This window comes from Amyelois transitella, chromosome 12 (assembly GCF_032362555.1).
Source record: "Amyelois transitella isolate CPQ chromosome 12, ilAmyTran1.1, whole genome shotgun sequence".
Classification (NCBI taxonomy): domain Eukaryota; kingdom Metazoa; phylum Arthropoda; class Insecta; order Lepidoptera; family Pyralidae; genus Amyelois; species Amyelois transitella.
Window position 1 is genome coordinate 11118731 of NC_083515.1, and position 15097 is coordinate 11133827.

Sequence of the window (15097 nt, forward strand, 5' to 3'; positions counted from 1 at the left end):
TTATAGAGGGATACCTTCATAAACAGTTTGATTCAATTTTATTTAAAATTATAATAAATCAGACAGGCCTTCTTACTTACATTTTTCAATAAATAACCGTACGTTTGGAGTAAGTATTTTAGTCAGATTTAAAAACCATTTTTTTATTGAAATTAGTTAGCTAGCCAGCCTAAACAGGTTCTCTTTCGAATATTTCTTACATGTCTGTCATAATTTTTCATCATTCATCTTCGAATACCTTTAGTTTAGTAAATCGTGTGGGGTTAGTTAAATATTATGAGTTATTTACAATAAAAAGTGTCGTAAAGCTAGATTTAGTTTGGTATGATATGTTTACAGTTAGTCGACTAAACTACGAGTATTAAGACAACTTAAAACTAAAACACTGAATTATAAAACCTTTATATTGTGACACATTTGATAAAATAAATAGAATGCACCACAGTAACACCAATATTGACTTTAAATCAATTATAATAAGTTATTTAATACAAAAAAGCAAAAATGAAATTGTGTTATCAACCTTTTGAAAACAAAGGTTTGATTTACTAAAAAGATTCTTTATTATTCAAAATAAATTCTTTTCAAAATCTTTACTTGAGAAGAAAAAAGAAAAATTGTATTGTTGTTGTCATTCCGAAACTAACATTTATTTACTTATACTTGCTTTGAGGGATTAAATTTCTTAATATATTATTAACTATAAGTCGCATATTACTTATGCTTCGGTAACATAACTAATGAAACCTAACATAAAATATAAGCTACAAAATATTACATTGTTGCAAATAGATATAACCGTAGACACTGGTTGACTCTAAACTTAACGGAATTTTTAAAATAACATACGCTAGTCATCATTTTAGATTGCAGGAGCAGTTATGATGATGGCGTCAGTATATTTTATATCATCGCCGCTAACAATAATATATAGGAAGAACTATTGATGATATTTCTTTTAAAAAACGCAATTAGGTATTATTGAGGCAGCTATGTTAACTATTAAGTGGAATAAAACATTCAGGGAGACAGATTATTCAAGGCCTTGTTTTTTAAATTGATATAAACTTAATATGATTCTAGGATATGTATTTTAATATAATTGTGTAAGCAGGTATCAGACACAAGTCTCGAACCTACTTTGGGGTTAGCTCTTCCATTTTAGGTACTGAAATAGTGATCATTATTTTTACTTGTTGAATTCTACTGAATACTGTTTTTTATAGACAACTATAGAATTATCTTTAATGATGAGGATTCACAATTTATGAAGATGTAGTCTGTACATTGTAGATGTAGTAGTCCTTTACAAAAAGAAATTACATAAATTTAATCATTTTAATCGCGCGAAAAATAACCATCGCAGTCCCGTTTCATGTTATAATAAAAAGCGAAGAACTTGAGATTCTTTTTAGGCGATGGGCTTTTTGAATCTCAATTCTATCATTAAGCCCAATAGCTGAACGTGGCCATTCAGTGTTTTCAAGACTGTTGGCTCTGTCTATCCCGCAAGGGCGTGACCATATGTATGTATGTATAAAATGCGAAACAGCGAAAGTTTTTCGCGCGATAAAAATGGCGTCGCGCGTGCCTGCTACGTTGGCGGATATAATTTACGTGTTAATTAAGAGAACTCATCAGGAGCTAAAGGTCCTCGTGTGAGTGTGATGGAGAAGATCCACAACTGGTGCTGGTGAGGGAGTCGTGGTGTTCGGCTGCGTGGCGCGTCTCGTCGATCACTGCTATGAACTGCTCGGCGTAGGCCCTGCAAATTATGATGAACTTCATACATCAGGTGCTCGGGCGGACATGTCAAGCATATTTTGTTAGCTCCAAATTGTTCTTGTAGTGCGCCATTGCAAATGATTTATTTCTTTTATAACTATGTACGATTTTTTGTAACTTTTTTAATTTCTGTGCTATAAAGATATTACAAACAAAAATGTTATAGGATGAAGTAGAGCTCGCATGAAGAGAGTTATGAATGTGGATGAAGCAAAGGAAGTATGCAGGGATCGTGGCAAGTGGAAAGAGGTAGTCTCTGCCTACCCCTCCAGGAAAGAGGCGTGAGTTTATGTATGTATGTATGTATGTATGTTATAGGATTGTTATGTCGCTCTCAGAAGGAGTTGGGGTACCTGTAACTTTTATCCAGAAGTGAGTAAGTAAGGTCCCGTTTGATTCCGTCTTCCTTCTTAAATATACTAATCCAGCATTTGATAAACGCTCTGTTAGCGAGGATTGTTGGATTTTTAGAAGCACGATATAAGGTAGTCTGACATTACTGTCTAGATTATCGCGTTACTATTCATGGCTTTATCATTCGACTACGTTCCGATTATCGTCACCGAATCATGTTCGGAATGAGTTGCTTGAGCGTTAGCAACTAACAGCACGCCTTATAAATTCTACAATATTACAAAAAAGTCTCACCTATCGAGACCCGTGTATGTCCTCTTAAGGTCGGCGTCTGTCATGCGCTCGCGCTCCGCTCGCCGCTTGCGGTGGATCCGCTCGAGCGAGCGAGTGAGCTGGGAATCCCGCTCGCGGCCCCGAGCGTGCGAGCGCCGCCGCTCGTGCCGAGGCGAGCGGGGCGAGCGTCGGCGGCGCATGCGCTGGAAATATGTGCAACGTGGAATAAGTAATCTTATGTGGGAATTATATTACGCAGAAGAAGAAGTAATATGTAAAAAATATGATTAATAAAAGAAATGTCGGACCCTCCCAAGACTCAATAATCCTACTATTAATATTATAAATGCGAAAGTTTGTGAGTATGTAAGTATGGATGTTTGTTACTCTTTCACGCAAAAACTACTGAACTGATTACGCTGATATTTGGTATGTAGGTAGCTAAAGACCCAGAATAACATATACGCTAATTTTTAATCCGGGAGTTCCCGCGGTATTGATTCTACGCGGACGAAGTCGCGGGCAGCCTCTAGTTATAGATAGTGTAGCTAGCTACTTACAGGTAATTATTTTCTATTTTGTTTTTTTTTTTATAATTTAGTATAAGTTTGTCATATATTGAGAATCTAACAGCGAGGTACCAGCTGGTCTTCCAATTAAACGATACTCTTAGCGTTCAATCGTCAATGTCTCTCTTAGTGTACTCCTCGACCACAAAATCTCTAGTCCCAGCGGTTTGGGCTGTGCTTAAAATCTCAGTCAATCAGTCAGTGTCCGGTGCATAAGATAGAAGAAGATGAAACAAAACTTACAGGATCATGCACTGGATAGTAGATCGGGGCGTGTGGCGGCGCGTGCGCATAGTGCGCGGGCGGCGGCAGCGGCAGCGTGGCGTAGCGCGGCGCGGGCGGCATCATCACGCTCACTGGCATACGGCCCAGCTGTGGACAAATATAGGAGGTATTCTCTTAGTTTTACACGGCTGTTAAAAGATTAAAACTAAATTGAGTTTGTGAGAAAACTTAAACTGTCTGCTTAGTTTACTTATTTCACGTTTACTTGATTTATTAAATGTTTCCGACTGTCTTAATATCAAACAACATAACTTGAATTTCTAATTTTTATTGTTTACGAATAAACTCATTAGTTTTACTGATTTTGATAAAATCTACCTCTGCTGAAGTCCTGTTCTAAAGGCCGGCTTTCAGCCGACATAAGTTTACAAGAAGTAGCATAAGCAGGCAACTGGTCACTTTTCAGGGAACCACTAATTTTATTCACTCTTATCCGATTCCATACATACATATAAACACTTCTATATCCCTTGCGGGGTAGCCAGAGCCAACAGTCTTGTAAAGACTGATAGGCCACGTTCAGCTCATCAGATTAACTAACAAAAAACTGTTCAAAAATTCCATTAAAAGTTGAGGCGGCCATTTGCACATTTGCACATCTGTGTACTAAAAGACCGTAATTATCTAAGTTTCTAACTTCACAATTCGCGTAACAAATTAGTTATCTGATGTAATGCCTATTTGAGGACATTATAATTCTGCGGGACCTAATGAAGTGGCAGTATTCGAGTCGGTGGAATGCCGTTCACCTTTGCAGCTAACAAATGAGAGCACAATAGATAGGTGTGTTGTACACTAGATGTGTTGACTGCTACTATAAATTTTTTATAAGAGCATTTGCCTAATTTCCATGCTGAGCTGTTATCGTACAAAACTGTGTGTGCCAACCTTTAAATTTAAGATAACAGCAGATTCTTTTTCCACGGAGATTTAAAATTAAAATTATATTTTTCTTTATTTTTACCAACACAGTATTTTATATGACATCCCGGTCTACCATTACCTATCCCCAGTCGTCTTTTACGACTTTTACTCTTTTTTTTTCCAAAGGAAAGAGATGGAGTGGTCTTATTCTTTTTAATACTGGTGCCGGGAACCACACGGCACGGCTTAATGATAGAATTGAGAAATACCTGTCTACCAAGCCAGTGATATAGACGTCATTATATATATGTATCAACAGTCACGTGTATTTGTTTGTTTGTGGCTAATAACAACAATAGAGACAAGTACCAACAAGTACTTGTAAGGCAGGTGCTCGGATTTATCTCCTAAACCGGTAAATACTTCATTGAGCAAACCGAACCGCCTTGATACATTTACAGATACGAGTAGCTCACTGCTGAAACCTGTTTGGTACAATATTGCGTTCACATCAATAGATTAGGCAGGTTTTTAGAATCGTATTAGTGATGCTTGATAAAATAATGGACAATTACATAGATTATATGAGTAGGTATGAGAACATACACACATATATTCACGTCTATATCCCCTGCGGGGTAGACAGAGCCTACAGTCTTGAAAAGACTGATAGGTGACTTTCAGCTGTTTAGCTTAATGATGATGAGAATTGGGATTCAAATAGTGACAGGTTGCTAGCCCATCGCCTCAAAGAGAAATCCCAAGTTTATAAGCCTATCCCTTAGTCGCCTTTTACGATATCCGTGGGAAAGAGATGGAGTGGTCCTATTCTTTTTTGTAATGGTGCCGGGAACCACACGGCACAAATAATAATTATTATCATTAATTTTAATAATTTAAAAAAATCTTTATTATTTTTCAGATCATTTATGACTAAATCTATGTTAATAAATAGCAAAATTATTTTTTATTGTCTATAGTCAACTCACAAAATGGTTGCTGCCACTCAACTGTTTTGAAATGTCGTAAGTACATACGGACACGGTACATTATTATACCTATTTGCATATAGTAGTGTGTTTTGTAGCGACATCACTTGGTAGCAAGAACGTACTTATTTTCTGTTGTTGCCTCACTAAATGTGATTGTTTATATTTATTGGGCAACATTTGATAAGATTGCTTTATAATATGTAGGAAGAATCCATCGCAATGTCGGACATTCAATTGCGGATGTAGTTGTCAGGTTTCTTTTAGGCAATGGACTTGTACCTTTTACTTTTCTTTTTTTTTTTATCTAAAATAGGTACCTATAATCACGTCTATATCCCTTGCTGGATAGACAGAGCCAACAGTCATCAAAAAACTGAAAGGCCACGTTCAGCTGCTTGGCTTAATGATAGAATTGAGATTCAAATAGTGACAGGTAGCTAGCCCATCGCCTAAAAGAGGAACTCCAATATATAAGCCTATCCCTTAGTCGCCTTTTACGACATACATCGGAAAGAGATGAAGTGGTACTATTCTTTTTTTCAATTGGTGCCGGGAACCACACGGCACTTTAATCTATCTTTAAAACGTAAACGTAGTTTTCTCTCTCCACGCCTATGCGATTATTAAGAAAATTCAAAACACGTCATTTCGAAATTGCACTTCACATAAAATCATTGTTCCAATACTGATGATCAAAGTTGTCATTAGCCAGTGTAATCACCAATTAAATGACGAGTTCCTTTCCATAGAAAGCGGTACCATCACGCACGCGGGCGTACACGCGGAACACGATTAGTGAGACACGCCTTACTACGATCAACTATTAATTATTTACATATATGTATACTGATTATATACATGCATACATATAATCACGTCTATATCCCTTGCGGGGCAGACAGAGCCTACAGTCTTGTAAAGACTGATAGGCCACGTTCAGCTATTTGGCTTTAAGATAGTATTGAGATTCAAATAGAGTATACTGATTCATGTACATTATTAATACTTACCTGTGTAAAAGAATATGAACGTGATGGATTGAATTTAAGGATAGCCGGAACGAATTTTTGGAAAACTTGCAGTTAAAAACATAAGTAGATAGCTTAACGACAAAAAGAAAAAGAAATAAAATTTTCAATAGCAAAAAAAAACGTTGTTTTGCTATATAAATAATTTTTAAGTAATTTCTAGTTAAAAAAAAATGTTAAGGGTGACCAACTCAAGATGCTTACAAAATTTCACGAGAATCGGTCAAGCCGTTTCGGAGGAGTACGGGAACGAACATTGTGACACGAGAATTTTATATATAAGATTTTCTTTGGCTCTGTCTACCCCGCACGGGATATTGACGTGATATACATATACATATGTATACAACAGTCCCTAAGCTATATCTTAAATTTTTTTTAACAAACTCATCTCATTGGACCAGATTTTCGTAGATATAATCTTAAACCGCATAATTAACTTTCGCATAAATCACATCTCACATCTCACAATCTCTCACATCTACATCGAATCAAAATGGTCGCGTTTGTGTTGCGTCTATTGAGATACTTGGTCTGTGCCATGTGACCTTGTACCTCGCTTTTCCCACTCACATTAAATTTCGTCTTTTGGGAAAAGCAGATGCTTTGAAAAAAACTAGTTCATTTCGGCTTTAATTACTATAATGATGACGGTGTGATTAATTTAAAGAGCTTTTTAAATTTTTGTTTGAGAAAAGAACAATGAAAGTTTCTATCGTTAAGCGAAACAGTTGAACGTGGTCAAAAGTCTTTTCAAGATTGTTGGCTCTGTCTACCCCGCAAGGGATATAGATATACTACTCTGTCAAGAAAGTAGCAGGAAAAGATCAATAATACACAAACTGTTTGTTATTCATCCAAATTTATTTTATCACCTTCAAAATATGCTCCTTTAGAAACGATACACTTACGCCAACGAATAATCCAATCATCAAAACATTTTTTAAACGCTGTTTCCGGAATTGAGGTCAGTTCTCGCCGCGAATTCTCTTTTATGTCTTCTACCGATTGAAAACGGGTGCCACGAAGTGGTAATTTGAGTTTAGGAAAAAGAAAAAAGTCGGCTGGAGCCATATCTGGTGAATATGGTGGTTGCTCGATGGTATTTGTTGAGTGTTTGGTTAAAAATTCGTTCACAATGATGGCCTTGTGCGAAGGTGCATTATCATGGTGCAAAATCCAAGAATTTTCTTTCCACAAATCTGGCCTTTTTCGTCGGATTTGCTCTCTTAAACGCCGCATAACACTCAAATAATATTCCTTATTTACCGTTTGACCTTCCGGCAAGAATTCCGAGTGCACAACACCGCGATAGTCAAAGAAAACAGTCAACATGACTTTGACTTTTGAACGACTTTGGCGTGGTTTTTTCGGTTTCGGTTCAGTTGGAAGGCGCCACTCCGAAGCTTGTTGACTAGTTTGCATGTCAAACTCGTAAACCCACGTCTCGTCACCAGTAACAATGCGTTTCATGAATGTTGGGTCGGAATTGACTCGTTCTAGCATGTCCTCAGCGACTCTCATGCGATTGAGTTTTTGAAAAAAATTCAGGTCTTTTGGGACTAGCCGAGCGGCAACATGTTTCATACCCAAATTATTAGTTAAAATGGTACTGATCGACTCGTGAGATACAGAAAGTTCGGTGGCTATCTCTCTCAAAGTTGAATGAGGATTTTCAGTCACTATTTCCTTCACTTTTGCGATGTTAACTTCAGTTGCAGACGTTGATGGCCTACCAGAGCGAGGCAAATCTTCCATCACATCTCGACCGCTTTTGAACGCTTTGTACCACTCATAAGCACGAGTTTTTGATAAAGTCGATTCACCGTAAGCCTTCTGTAACATTTTCAGTGACTCCGAACACGATATTCCATTGGCAATGCAAAATTTAAGACAAACTCTTTGTTCGATGTTTTTATCCATTATGAAATTAGCAATACACACTAGATATGATATAACTAAAAATAGCACTGTATTTAATGTAAACAACAGATGCAACTCAAACTCCGCGCCAAAATGGAAAACAGTTGTGCCAATCTAACAACAACAAAAAAAACAAAAATTTGAATTTGGAACCATAAATAAATAATCCATTCCCGATACTTTTCTGACTGAATGTATATACATATGGTCACGTTAAGTTGATAGTTTAAAAAAAAAGGCAACGATCCTAACAAAAAAAAATTAAGTAAGTTTTCAATTGAAGGCGAAGACATTATTTACTCAATTCCTTAAAATTTTTAAGCCTACATTAGCTCAGTTAATTCTAAACCATTTATTTTAAGTACAGTTACTTGTAAAACTATCAACATTCCTCTGGCCAGGGGCTGGTAAACTCGTTACTCAGATCAATTCAATAAAGCATTCGCCGTAATAACATGGCAGGATCGGCTGCCGAGAGTTATAGGGTTCGATACCCGCCTGTTGCCCGATAGAACTAAATCATATTGTAGGTATTTGTAATGTCTCCGCGTGTATGGTCCAAATTCAGCTGTTTGGCTTAATGATAGAATTGAGATTCCAATACTGACTGGTTGCTAGCCTGTCGCCTCAAGTTTATAAGCCTATCCCTTAGTCGCCTTGTACAACATCCATGGGAAAGAGATGGAGTGGTCCTATTCTATTTTGTTGCCGGGAACCACACGGCACTATCGTCGTTTCGCTTTTTATTAAGAGGTGAAACGAGACAGTGATAGTTTTCAGTTCCTGCTACGGGGGTATTATTATTAAATTTTGCTTTATAACTATAAAGATTAAATGTTACAACACATTCTATTATAGTATTTACTAACTCCATGGAATGGAGATGGTCATACAATTTAATATTTTTATTAAAAACCTAATCAATTCAGGGTTTTTCACACCCGCTGTACCAGAAGAAGATATAATCAAATCACGTGTCACTGTACCCCGATACATTAAATGTGGAACACCTTAAAATCATACTGAATTGTAACAAAGGATAATAATCTAACTAATGAGTTAGATTCCCACGCAAAGGTGGAGAAGGTCCGATTGGTGTCGTTCCGTGTAAATACCTGGATTATACTCCCTGGGTGCTGGTGTGATACCCGTAGGTTGTAGGCGTATCCCTGACTCTTTTCCAGAGAAACAAGATTGATTCTAAGCCGAATAACAACAAATGTTATTAAAATTACAACGCTCATTATACAAGAACGAGTATATAACTTGTAGAAAGGCGGTAAATTGTAACAAAAGCTGATTTTATAGCCTCTATATAATGACGATAGGGAAATAAGTCCTCAGACGTCGAAGGAAGGTCAGCTTTGGACCACCGACGGACCTGCCCCCTTTGCGAACCGGGCGAATGTTGAAACGTTAGCGGTTACCGCGCGAAACATGTTTCAATTATCTGGAGTGTACCTAACTTCTCTTGCATAAATTGTAGTATGAAATTCCGTGCTTTGATTGCACTATATTGATTGAAATTTATTTTGTCAGTTCAGAATTATGAAAATGGATGATTCTCGCAATCCTGTAATCTTATTACCTTTGTTTACGAACTCTTACCGTCTTCTTAAAACTTTCTTTCAGATATAATTTTATAAGAGACCAGAAACACTACTACTCTTTCTCTACCTGTTGCTAGTAACAATAAGAATTTATAAAGAAAAGCACTGTTACCATGCCTAGAGTGCGAATTATCACGGAGAGACGACGGAGATTTATGAAAGGAATTATTTTCGTACGGTTCGCTAAAGGGGCATGCCAGATAGGAAGCTGGTCGCTTCAGTAATGAGACGAACAATTTGTATAATTTATTGGCAGTAAACCTCGCATTATATTTTAAAATATACCACATCCGCAGAAAGCGCGTGTGTTTGTTTATATTAAGATGTAAATTTTAGGAACGTCTTTGCACGTATATTAAAAAAAAAAAAGAGGTTCCTTTTCTTGCCACTAATGGCGCTATATGTACTCACCTATCAAAAATGTCTGATTAAGTTTTTCTCAATAAAAGTGTATAGTAAAACAAAAGAATTCTTATTCAAATTACGTTATCCATACCTAAAAAACAACAGGTTATGGGCCCAGTTACGTTTTAGAACGAATTGAGTTTGAATAAAGAGCAGTACAAGCTAACTTGTGAGTTGTGAATTGCCGGCATCGTGTTTTTTTTTTCTAACCTATTAGCCTCGACATGGAAGTCACAAATTCAATGCGAGTGGAGAAGTTTAATGGCAAGGACTTCAGGCAATGGAAGTTCCAAATAAATTGTGCCTTAAAAGCGAAAGGTTTGAATATTCACGCAGCGAGACCCACGTCGGGTGATACGAACCAGTGGGAGAAAAACGATGGTATGGCTATGTTCATAATAACCTCATCTATGGAGCTAAATCAAATCTCGCTAATTGAAAACTGTGAAACGGCAAAAGAAGTGATGAATAAACTAGAATCTATTTATGAACAAAAGTCAGAACTTAACAAAATGATGGTGCATGAGAAATTTTATCAATATAAAATGTTACCTACCGACAATATCGCACAACATGTTTCCAAAGTAGAGAATTTGGCGAAACAATTAAAAGAAAGTGGAGAAAAGATAAGTGATACAGCCATCATGACTAAAATATTAAGCACATTACCATCAAAATATCGTTATTTACGTCAAGCATGGTTGTCATTAGATCCAGATTCACAAACAATTCAGAATTTAACTGCGAGATTGTTAGATGAAGAAGCTAGCTTAACAAATGAAGAAGAATCTGAGAATGCTTTAGTAGCTGTGAAACATATTAAAAAGCAAAAATTCCAAAATAAAAATATACAAAATAATTCAACGCCTGGCCAATATAATCAGCATAGATTTGTGTGTTACAATTGCAATAAGAGAGGGCATTTTGCAAGAGATTGTCGAGCCCCAAAGAAGTCTGAGAAGAAACCTCAAGAGCAAAAGATGTTAGCATTTAGTGCTGAACAATGTTTACAATCTGAAACCAATACAGATGTATGGATACTTGACAGTGGTGCATCAGCGCACATGTCATACAGGCAAGATTATTTTTGTGAATTACAAGAATACAACCAGAGTAATAATGATAAAACTGTGAGATTGGGAAATAAAAAATTACTCTCAGTGCAAGGTCATGGAAATATATTAATCAATAGATGTGTGAATGGAAAGTGGGAGCAGAGCATTATAGAAGATGTACTTTATGTACCAGAGTTACGCAGAAATTTATTTTCAGAAGGTATGGCGACAAGGAAAGGTTATGTTATTATAAAAAAATTAAATGATGCCATGATATTGAAAGATAATGTTGTTGTTATGACTGCCACACTAAAGGAAAATAACCTATATGAAGTAAATGTTAAAACTATAGTGCAAATAAATTGCAACTTAGTGCAATCAAATTTGAAAACTTGGCATGAACGCTTAGGCCATTTGAACTTGAAAGAAGTACAAAATATGAGCAAAAATGGTGCAATTCCAGTAGGTTTGAGTGATGATAACAACTTTATTTGCGAAGCATGTCAATATGGCAAACAGAGCCGTCTGCCATTTCAAAAGTCTTGCAGAGGACAATGTCAAGCCGGTGAATTAACCTACAGTGATGTGTGTGGACCCATGGAACATTCTTCAATATCTGGCGCAAGATATTTCATTTTATTTAAAGATGGAGCCACTAGTTATAGACATGTATTTATAATTAAGCACAAAAGTGATGCTCTAGATTGCTTTAAAAGGTATAATGCCATAGTGAAAAATAAATTGGGTCATGGTGTTCGCATATTGCATACAGACAATGGTCGTGAGTATATAAATAATGAATTTAAAACTTATTTGGACAATGAAGGAATAGCTCACGAACGGACAGCACCATACACTCCTGAGCAAAATGGCAGAGCGGAAAGAGAGATGCGAACAATTATGGAGAGTGCAAGATCTATGTTGTATTCTCGTGATATCTCATTGAATCTATGGGCTGAAGCAGTGAACTGTTCAGTTTATTTACTAAATAGAAGTTCTTCTACACAAACAAGAAATGTGTCTCCATATGAGCTGTGGAATGGAGTTGATATTGAAACTGGGAAGATAACAGTGAGTAGAAATGTATGCTTTAATGAGAACAATTTACCAACACAGAGAAGAAATATCACTCCGATTTGCATTACTAATGAGAAAGAACACTGTGAAGAAGTAGAGGATATTCCAGTTTCACCAGGAGAGCAGAATACTTCAGAACCTAGCTTTGAAAGTATAGAGTCAATAGAGGATCCCAATGATGTGACTTATGAGCCTTCACAAATAATTTTTGAATCTGATAGAAGAAATATGACATTAAGACCTAGGAGAAATAGAAATGAAGAAGCAAATTTTATAGAATATGATATACCTACTACATATGAAGAAGCTATTAATTCTAAAAATAGTAGTAAATGGAAGGAAGCTATCAGAGAAGAATTGCAGTCACTAGAAGAAAATGAAACATGGAAATTAATAGATTATAAAAATGAGAAGACGGTGACATCAAAATGGGTATTTTGTTTGAAGAGAAACTCAGATGGTAATATAGAAAGATACAAAGCTCGTCTCTGTGCACGTGGATTTACACAAATAAAGGATGTTGATTATAAGGAAACATTCTCACCGACAACTCGGTATGACTCCATAAGAATTGTACTATCTATTGCAGCTCGGGAAAATTATGAACTTCAACAATTTGATGTAAAGACAGCATTCTTAAATGGTGAGTTATTAGAAGATGTCTATATGGAGGTGCCTGAGGGAGTCCATGCTGAGCCAGGAAAAATCTGTAAGCTATTAAAATCATTATATGGTCTGAAGCAGTCATCACGCTGTTGGAATAGAAAATTTTCTTCTTTCTTAACTACATATGGTTTTAAGATATGTCCCTCAGACAATTGTATTTTTGTTGGTCATTTTAATGGGTACAAAGTTATTTTAATCTTGTACGTAGATGACGCCTTATTACTATCGAAAAGTAAAGATACTTTGTTGCACATTATTAATGATTTAAAAAGTTGTTTTAAGATAAAACTGTTGAATTCAAATATTTTTGTTGGCATTGAGATAACTAAAGTTAATGGTTCAATTATTTTAAGCCAGAAACAATATATAGAGCAAATAATAAATAGATTTAACATGTCAGAAGCTAACGCTTGTAATACCCCTGCTGATAATAATGTAATTTTAAAGAAAAATGTTGATGAGTTTAATATTGATTTTCCATACAGGGAAGCAGTGGGAGCCCTGATGTTTTTGTCAACAGTATCTAGGCCTGATATTTCTTACTCGTTGAATATAGTTAGTAGGTAGGTATTTAAATAATCCTAGTAAAGATCATGTGAATGCTGTTAAAAGAGTTATTCGGTATTTGTTGAATACAAAAGACCTTTGTATCACTTATAACTGTAATGGAGATTTAATAGGCTATTCTGATTCTGATTTTGCCTCAGATATTGATACTAGAAAATCTAATACTGGGTATATTTTTATGATGAACGGTGGGCCCGTCACTTGGGCTAGCAGAAAGCAAAATACTGTAGCACTATCAACTACAGAGTCTGAATATATGGCTGCAAGTGAAGCTGCCAAAGAAATTTTATGGATTAGACAGTTATTAATTGATATTGGTGAACCACAGTTAATGATAACTCTATGTGTCGATAATCAAAGTGCTATTAAACTCATTCGTAATCCTATTTACCATAGAAGGACAAAACATATAGATATAAGGTATAATTTCATAAGAGAAAATGTAGAACAGAATATTGTTAGCATAAAATATGTAGAAAGTTCAAATCAAATTGCAGACTTTTTAACAAAAGCTTTACCTTCTAGTAAATTTATTTATAATAGAGATCAAGTGTTAAATAGATATTAACTTTGGTCAAGTTAGTTAAAATAAATATGTTAAGATGAAGGATTCATGTTATGGTTAAGTTTTTTTTTTTTTTTTGTTATAAAGTTACATTGAAATTTAGTATAAAATTTGAGTGGGAGTATTAAGATGTAAATTTTAGGAACGTCTTTGCACGTATATTAAAAAAAAAAAAAGAGGTTCCTTTTCTTGCCACTAATGGCGCTATATGTACTCACCTATCAAAAATGTCTGATTAAGTTTTTCTCAATAAAAGTGTATAGTAAAACAAAAGAATTCTTATTCAAATTACGTTATCCATACCTAAAAAACAACAGTTTATAAACCCGTAACTCGAAAGCGGGAGATCTGTAATCGTTGCATGCTCCGTAAACTTTATTATAACTAATGGTTACTTTTACGGCTACTTTATGCACAAATTATAATGGCTGTATTAAATTATAAAACGAATCTGAAAACGGAATTTTATTTCCTTGTTCAAACCACAGATTTATGTTTTTATTCTAATTATGATACCTACATACCTAGGTATTACGACATGTGACATCATTTAAGTGCTTTTATGATCAAAAGTGAGTTGTTAAAGCTGAGCTTAACTAATTTTGACAATCGCAAAAGCAATCCAACGGTACTTAAACATTAGTTTTCACAACATTTGCCGTGCCGTGTGGTTCCCAGCACCAATCCAAAAAAGAATAGGCGAGTAAGGGATAGGATTACAAACTTGGAATTCTCTTTTAGGCGATGGGCTAGCAACCTGTCACTATTTGAATCTCAATACTATCATTAAGCCTAGTAGTAGTAGTAAATAGCTGAACGTGGCCATTCAGTCTTTTCAAGAATGTTGGCTCTGTCTACCCCGCAAGGGATAAAGACGTGACCATATGTACATATGTATGTATGTTTCACAACATTTTATGTCTTACATTGTTTACATCTAGTCCAATAAAAACTCGCCTACTTCTCGTCCTAGCGTTCAGCCTTGTCACTTGGCTATGCAAGATTTATTTGCTGGCTTACCTGACCGTGAGAAACTAGACACATTCTAGTCAATTTGTCAACTTGTTACCACAAACATA

The 15097-nt window shown here is 35.7% G+C and overlaps 1 protein-coding gene across 1 annotated transcript in view; it reads right to left on the minus strand.

Moving 5' to 3' along the window:
* Positions 1-15097, minus strand: part of LOC106133132 (uncharacterized) — an 84119-nt gene continuing 69022 nt past the window's right edge. Inside the window, exons 6-8 of the mRNA XM_060947085.1 lie at positions 3225-3353; positions 2434-2615; positions 1-1765 (exon numbers count right to left, since the gene is read on the minus strand). Of these exons, the coding sequence (XP_060803068.1) occupies positions 1645-1765; positions 2434-2615; positions 3225-3353 (432 nt within the window). The 3' untranslated portion in view covers positions 1-1644. The remainder of the gene's footprint in view (positions 1766-2433; positions 2616-3224; positions 3354-15097) is intronic.